Here is an 8,490-nt window from a genome sequence, read left to right as displayed (position 1 = left end):
TCCCGGGGTGGAGACCAGGGCGTAGATGGCCCAGATTGGAAGCAAGGAGAGGGAGGAGAGAGCGAGGAGCCAACCCAGTGCAGTGGCCCAAACTGGAGTGACCAGGCCATACCCCAGGTTCAACGGAGACCAGCTCACCAGAGAAAACACAAAAGTAGCCTAAACAGAAAAGAGAAGGACTGTATGAGTTTGTCTTTGCAAACAGGAATCTGAATCATGCAGATTGTATTTGTGTTTATGTGTTTACTGTTTCACAGTGAGCAGACAGTAGACAGGGAGGGGTCACTCACTGTGCACACAGCCGGGGTCAAGTATTTCCAGCACAGCTTGAAAACAGGCAGGGGGCTGTAACCGATCATATCCCTGATGTTGGCACTGAATCGCTCGGCACCTGTGGCCAAAACAAGAACAACTCCACCATGAGTGGCTGTGGTTTGACATCAAAGTGGTAACAGTGATCTTGAAGTTTGACCACAAAAGTCTTATCGGTTCATTCTTGAATCCATGTAGATGTTTGTGACAAATTTGAAAGAATTCCCTCAAGGCGTTATGAAATATTAACAACAATACAATAACAAGAATAACTTCACCATGAGTGGCTGTGGTTTGACATCACAGTTTGATTTCCGCCTTGCTGAGTTTGGTGGTGGACGCTGAAACTGGCTGGAATACATTTGTTTTTGTAAGTGTCTACAACTATGGAGGAAAGTACTAGAAAAAAGCTCTTAAAAAACATTTATTTAACTCAACATATCATCTTTTCAAATATGTAACAGCAAGGAGAAGCAATGGTAGTTGTAGTGTGACTGATGCAAGGTCATAGTGACGTTGACCTTTGGCCACCAAAATCGAATGAATTCAAGTAAATGTTTGTGCCAAATCTGAAGAAATCCTCCTAAGGTGTCGTTGGGAACATCTTTCTTTCCACTCACAAGAATGACATGGATGCATGGTCACAGTGACCTTGACCTTTGACCATCAAATTCTAGTCAGGTCACCGATGCATCCAAGTGAACGTTTGTGCCAAAGTTAAGTTAAATCTGGAATTTTCTCCAGGTGTTTCTGAGATTAAGGCATAATAAAAGGGGAGAATGAGGAGGACGGAGTGAGTGAAGGAGAGCAGAATAGAGAGGAAAGAAAATGATGAAATGCAGCGATGACAGGAGAGGGAGGGTGAGTTGGAGTTTGTACCGTAGATCCAGCCGATGGCCAGAGACTCGAACATGGCGAGAAGCAGCAGACTGGTTCCACTGCAGGAGAACTGGTCATAGATGTTGAACACATAGAGACCGATCTGCATCCAAGTCAACACAGACAAAACAAACATCATTTGTTCCATATTATGTAAAAACAAATAGGGTAGAAGTCCTATCAAACACACCTCACGCACAAATCAGCCCGTCCTGAGTGTGACTTACCGGCGTGACCATGACCAGTCCAATCAGGAAGCAAACGACACAGATGAACAGCAGCAGCAGCTCTCTGCGGTGGCCTCGTCGGATCAGATGAGGGAAAAGGTCAGTCAATGACGTCATCAGGGACTCCAAATTCACAAACTGGATGACAGAGCGGAGACAGGGTAAGTGTGTTTGTGTTGTTAAACATCAATGCTGTCACAAATGATTCGCCGATGTGTCAGTGAGTGTGTGTGTCTGCACCTCTGTGTCCAGCCCAAGCATGAGGACCATAAGGAAGAAGCAGACGGCCCAGAGTTGGGGTACAGGCATCAAGACTATAGCTCTCGGGTAAGCAATGAAGGCGAGGCCAGGTCCTGAGAGGATTACCAAACCAGAATTACCGCCATGCAAACCACTCGAGCTGCACTTACAGTTTACATCCATGTCTGTGAAAACATGGATACTTCACACACATCTTCCCCCAGAAGATCTGACATTGAGTAATGGTCAGAGAAGTGTTTTGGAAAAACATTGTGATGAAACAGTAAAAATTACCTTTTTTATATTAAATGTCATTTCTTAATCATTTTATCCAATTAGACTTTCATTTGAAATTTAGCAGTTTTAGGGATTAAGCGTATGAATTCTTGAATTATGGCACAAAAAAGTGTTTTGTGAGATCACTGTGACATCTGACCACCAAATTCAAAACAGTTCACTCTTGAGTCCAAGTGACTGAGCAAAATTTGAAAAAAAAATTCCCTCAAGGTGTTTTTTGAGATATCGCATTCACAAAAACATGAGATTCGAGGTTATAGTGACAGTGACCTTTGACATATGACCACTAACCATTAAAATCAAACACTTCATCCATCCGTCCAACTACACGTTTGTGCCAAATGTGAGGAAACTCCCTCAAAGCCTTGAACTTCAACCACCAAATACTAATCAGGTCTAATCATGAGTCCAGGTGAACGTTTGTGCCAAATTTGAAGAATTTCCTTTAAGGTGTTTTTGAGATATCATGTGAATCAATTGAGTGGTGGATTAATTCCCTTATTTCAGGTTTAGCCACCCCTCTATATTTCACCTGACTGGACCACGTCTGCTATGTCCACGCCCTGCTCCTCAGCCATGAAGCCCAGCACCGAGAAGATGGCAAAACCTGCCGTGAAACTGGTCAAACTGTTCAGGAGGCACAGACAGAAAGAATCCCTGGAAGACCATGCAAAAAGAAAAGCACATTTAATTAAGCTTTATAGTAAGACACAACTTGATGAAATACATCACATTGACATTGTTTTTCTCGAAATTCCAATCAATTTAAGTCATAAGCATCCACATTTGACAACAACAAAAATATATCAAACTTTTACAACCTCTCATACAACTTGTGTAGTATAATCCACATCTCATTTGTACTTCCCAAACAGACAGTACTTTCTGAAGGGGAACCGAACAGATATTTTGTTGTAGTTGTGTTGTTTTTAAACCCACTTGTTTATGACTTAAAAAATCAAGAATTTTCTCCACGTTTGGATTTTTTCACTTGCTGTGTAAGAATCACATTTTTTTTTTTTTAATGTAACATGAGGTGAGAAATTTATATACAAAAGGTCATTTGGGAGGTGTGAAGTATTCCTTTAAGGTGTGGCTGTATTGGTTTTCTCTGCCATTCATTGTGGAAGAGGAAATAATCAAAAGGTCTCACTTGTAACAGTCGTTGTCAAACTTGTTGTAACTGCCGAGGGCTGCAAGAGTTCCCCAACAGATTCCATATGAGAAAAATATCTGGGTACCTGCATCCATCCATACCTATAGAGAGAAAGACGAAAAATTAAGACAGATGAGAAGAAACAAGAGCGAACTGCATGTTAGTGAATTTTCTGTATGTGATATCCTGAATTTAATCCTCTCTCAGTCTGCAACATTTGCTTTAAATGAGTGGGCCAAACTTTGCTGCTGTATTAGAAAGGGCCACGGACTGCAAAATGTTTAACATAACTTTAACTTCATTTTTGAGTTCAACTGGACGTTTGTACCAAATTTGAGGAAATTCCTCCAAGGTGTTCTTCAGATATTTCATTTTCAAGAATGAAATAGATGCAAGGTCACAGTGAACTTTGACCATCAAAATCTAATCACATCATCATTGAGTCCATGTGGGCATTTGTGCCAAATTTGAGGAAATTCTTTCAAGATGTTCTTGAGAAATCTAATTCTCAAGAATGAAATAAACGCAAGGTCACAGTGACCTTTGACCAGTAAATTCTTATCAGTTTATGTTTCAATCTAAGTGGACGTTTGTACCAAATCTGAGGAAATGGAAGGTCACAATGACCTCTGACACCCAAAAGAGCTTCATTGTTAAGTCTGAGTGGACATTAGTATTGAATTAAAAGTTCCCTTAAGGAATTCTTGAGATATCTTATATACAAGACTAAAATGGACTCAAGGTCAGAGTGACCTTGAAATTTGGCCACCAAATTCTAAAAAGTTCACTGTTAAGTACAAGTGGATGTTTTTGCCAAATTTGAAGAAATTCCATCAAGATGTTCTTGAGACATTGTGTTTACAAGAACGAGATGGATACAAGGTCACAGTGAGCTTTGATCACCAAAATCTATTCATGAATCTATTGTAGGAGGGCGTTTGTGCCAAATCTGAAAAAATTCCATCAAACATTGCATTCCCTGGCTATCACCAGCATGGAGGCATAAATATCCAAGATGACAACAGCTGATCTTGAGGCTACAGTCTATAGTGTGTATGCGTTTGTGTTTTTGTACCTGCGGGTCTGCCAGGCGGGTGTGATTGGGTTTCAGGTAGTAGATGATGCCCTGGGTCGCTCCAGGCAGAGTGGCACCACGTATCAGCAGCACCAACAGCATGACATACGGGAAGATGGCGGTCAGATACACCACCTAGAATATATGCAGAGGGTTGAAAAGCCAGCCAAACTGAAATAACTAACTTCCTGTTGTTTGTAGAATACCTGAATACACCTGCAGTTATTACTCTGCACTGTTATGATGTTGGCGTGTTTTCCGCTCACCTTTCCGGTAGACTTGACTCCCTTCCAGACACAGAAGTAACACATGATCCAGACAAAAGCCAGACACAGAGCCAGCTTCCAGCTGATTGGACCCACCTCGTCTAAACTGCTGGAGAGACGGAGCACTTCCCTCCTGAAGCATAAACACGGACACACACACACAAAAACGCACACTGCTGTTAATGCATGATATAAAACAAAAACAGTCCGTGAGAAACCAGAAATCCTACACTCACTCCCAAAACTCTATGACAGGGGTGGTGGCGTTCTCAGGCAGGCGGCTCCCAGTGTCAGTCTGGTTTAGGTGGTTGAATGGGACACATGCATCTAAAGGAGAACGTGTGTATGTTTTGTACACTGTTGTTTATATGAACACTTTTGACCACAATAATAATGGTGCAGGTGAAATCTCATATAGTGCCAACCAAGACAGAAGCAGAAATTTCCTGTCTTTACCGACCAGTGTTCCACGTGTTGTTGCAGTGCGACCAGGGCAGCTCCGCCCGAAAGCTGTAGAACAGGTAGAAGACAGCCCAGGCCAGGATGATGATGTAGTACACACAGCAATGCAGGATTACTACCTGGGTGGCATAGCCGATACCTGAAGAGACATATGAGAATGCACTGAGTCAGATGCAGGTTTAGGGCTGGGCAATATTACAATATGGTACCAATATCATGATATGAGTCTAGATATGGGGCCTCATGCAAGAAGGGTTATACAACAAATTTTCAGTTACTTTTGTTTGTATCCACAATTAGTCCTTATTTAGTACCCATTGATTTTTGGTATTGATCAATGTTTTTCTTATTTTTGCTATTGAATATCTCATTTTCCCAGTCCACGAACTGCTTGTCCAACACAACATAAGTAAGTTTGACATATGAGAAACCTTATCAACTGTGAAAAAAGCATATCTGCGCATTCAAAATCATGTTTTCTACACAAGCTCCTTTTTCTTTCTTTCTTTTTTTTTTTTTTTTGATGAAACAGTCAATTGATTATGTGCAAAAACTGACAAAAATTATATAATTAGTGTACCTCCGAATAACGGGCAGATAGTCCTCCAGGCGCCGATCCCTCCCAGGCTGGTGTACTGTCCCAGTGAGATCTCCAGGAGGAACAGGGGGATGCCGCACAGCACCAGGAACAACAGGTAAGGTATAAGGAAGGCACCTGGACACATGCACATATAAGGCGCCCTCACTGATTAAGTCCTCACTGATCCAGTTTCTAAGCCTTAAGTTATGGTTGTCCCAGTTTTATTTGAAATCTGACAACCTTACCACCAAAATAGCCACAAATGTACCCTTACAATCAACTCAGTTTAACATTCACCCTAAATAAAAAATCCCTATCACCAGTCCGACAGGGAATGATGGACAGACATGATGGAGAGGTATAAAATGACAAAATATACATATCCACAGCTCTAACAAACACCTTAAAAATGTGAATCTTTCATACATTTTAGCTGAAACCCGCTCTCCTCTCTCCCACATGCTTTACCTCCCCCGTTCTTGTAGCAGAGGTAAGGGAACCTAAACACATTGCCCAGGCCGACAGTCTGCCCAGCCAAGGCCAGGAGGAACTCAGCCTTGTTTGCCCACTGTCCCCTGGGATGCAGGCCGTCATTGGTGGCTGCTCCCTTATTGGGGAAGTTTCTCTGGGAGAGGTTAGTCTGGTCTCCTTGCTGTGGAGGCAGCTTGCCGTCCATCACTGGTTCTGGCAGAGAAACACTCACACCCATAAAGAAAGAAAAACACAAGAAATTAGGAGAGGGAAAGAAGCTGTATGGCCTTCTTGTACACTACTTATTGTGCTATAAAACTAAAATAATAAAAAAAAAAAAAACAGAAATTACGAGAGAAAGGTTTGGTGGACAAACTGTGTAGCTGTAAGCCTCTATTCAGCCTCACCTGCATATTGCAGTGGGAATAAAATAATTGTTGTAAATTGCCTTGTTGTTTTGGTCTAAAAAGTGTTCAGACAGGAAATACATATGTTACAACACCAGTGCATACCATGCATTGGTGTTGTAGCACAAGAAAACAAAGGAGCATACAGTACTCCAAACTGCAACTGAAAAACTCTTCCAGGTGCACAACACAAAAAACAAATGTTCAGCAAAATGCACGACAAAACTGACCGTCAGCACACAATAATGCTGCTTCTAAAAAGGACATTATTGCGTGAGGACACTCAGTTTTGTCATGCATTGGTGTTGTGAAACTACTTTGCAGCACCATCAGAGAGAAACTGGACAAAACCTGTATGGCAGTCGTATCAGGTTCACATCCTCCATACTTTATGACATTATGTAACTGTGGAAACTTTTAGTCAAACACAGATTGTATAATAGAGTATTTTTGTCATAAGCCCAATTGCGATGCTTATTAGTGTCAAAATAACCTTGGATCTAAATCAACATTTAGACCATTGTGTGGAGAGATCAAAGAGAACCAAAACTATGGGAAACATTTTTAAAGAAAAAAAATTGTTTGCTTTTTTTCTTTAAAATGTTTGGCTATTTTAATTTCTTTATGAATCACCAAAATTTACATGTTTTGTTGCAGCCAGACAATGTAAAAACAAAAATTACCATTGGGTTTTTCAAATTTTTAACAGTCCGTACATATCTTAAGTTATTGCACAGGTAATTTGTGAAACAAAATTCCATGACTTTTCAAAACCTTTCAGGGTATTTTTAGTTTCCCAAAAACTTTCCCAGGCCTGGAAATAGCTATTTGCAAATTCCATTACTTTTCCAGGTTATTCATTACCTACAAATCCTGTTATTAACATCATAATTCCTAAATATGACAAAGAATGACTCAGAAACTCAAATCAAAATAAGGGGCTTTTGCATTTCTTCACAATAATTATATTCCCGGGATTTAAAACAACATTTGGACATTGTGTGGGAATATTAAATTGGCAAAACTAATTTGTAACAGCTAAATTAACACAGAAAATGCGTATAAAGAAAATTAGGTAACACTTAATCATACAGCCTGCGATTTACGATGTAGTTTTGTTTTATGAATCAGGTACCAACAGAAAAGCAAACAGTTAATACTTAACCGTAGATACAGAATTGTGAAATGTAGTCTTGTTTATTTCCACTGTATTTATCATTAACAAAAGTATGAGCTGTGTAGTATTTTATCAGTACCTGAATGAAATAACACTGTTTTGTAAATCTTTAAATAAATAGTTACTGAGTTTTTACAGCCTTTTTTGTTTTAGATGCCCAAAAATAAAAAGGCTTGGGTATGGTTGGACTGGTTGACTGTTAAATTATGATTTATTAGGATGAGACTTACAGAATGGTGCAGCAGCAAGAGTCAGCAACAGGTGGTCGGTCCAAACAGGTAAAAATCCAACAATGGGCAGACAACGAAATCCAATATCCAAAGGCAGAGGTTCAGACAGATGAGTCAGCGCAGTCAGACAAAAGGCTCTGATTGAAGGGCTGGAAATATTTCTGCAGCCAGATTACAAATGCCAGATTCTAGATAACTGGGGTGATTGGCATTAAACGAACTGGCAGGGTGTGTCTGGCAAAGAGCCTGTTCTTAAATTGCAGGCCTGTGGAGGTTTGCTGGAAACACGTGAGAGACGATGTTGATGTGTCGATATTACTGAGCCAAGGTAACATACTGACACTCGAAACTCAATTTAGGTTTTGCACCTCAGTCAAAGTCCAGTGGGGATTTGTGGAGGGACCCCGTGTTTCTCTGACGAAGGAAGTGAGCTGTATGAAAAGTATTCATAAAGGAAATAATACCATGTTGTCTGCTCTGGGCACACCCTCACAGAGACATGGTTAAGCCCAAACATCCCAAATCAAGCTGTTGCACTGGACGGGCGGACCTTGTTCAGAGCCGACTGAACACAAGACTCTGATGCAAATTCAGATACTGCAAATACTGAAGGAATTGTATGATGCCATCAGCAACACGACCAAGAAACAGAGACATGGTTAACCCCCAACATCCCGGATCAAGCTGTTGCACTGGACGGACGGACCTTGT

The 8,490-nt window shown here is 40.8% G+C and overlaps 1 protein-coding gene across 1 annotated transcript; it reads right to left on the bottom strand.

Moving 5' to 3' along the window:
* Positions 1–3: 3 nt before the first annotated feature.
* LOC121966447 (sodium- and chloride-dependent GABA transporter 2-like) lies at positions 4–7,941 on the bottom strand (the record flags this gene model as incomplete). Its single annotated transcript, XM_042516541.1, has 14 exons — positions 7,780–7,941; positions 5,963–6,199; positions 5,495–5,629; positions 4,913–5,053; positions 4,689–4,779; positions 4,453–4,585; positions 4,187–4,321; positions 3,109–3,212; positions 2,488–2,612; positions 1,659–1,771; positions 1,419–1,556; positions 1,192–1,294; positions 291–391; positions 4–159 (listed from the first exon to the last, which is right to left on the bottom strand). Coding segments are annotated over exons 2-14 (1,683 nt in total), but the record flags the coding sequence as incomplete, so codon positions are not given.
* Positions 7,942–8,490: the final 549 nt, after the last annotated feature.

Source organism: Plectropomus leopardus, unplaced genomic scaffold (genome assembly GCF_008729295.1).
Source record: "Plectropomus leopardus isolate mb unplaced genomic scaffold, YSFRI_Pleo_2.0 unplaced_scaffold2462, whole genome shotgun sequence".
In the NCBI taxonomy this organism is placed as follows: Eukaryota; Metazoa; Chordata; class Actinopteri; order Perciformes; family Serranidae; genus Plectropomus; species Plectropomus leopardus.
This window is presented reverse-complemented; position numbering and strand designations above follow the sequence as displayed.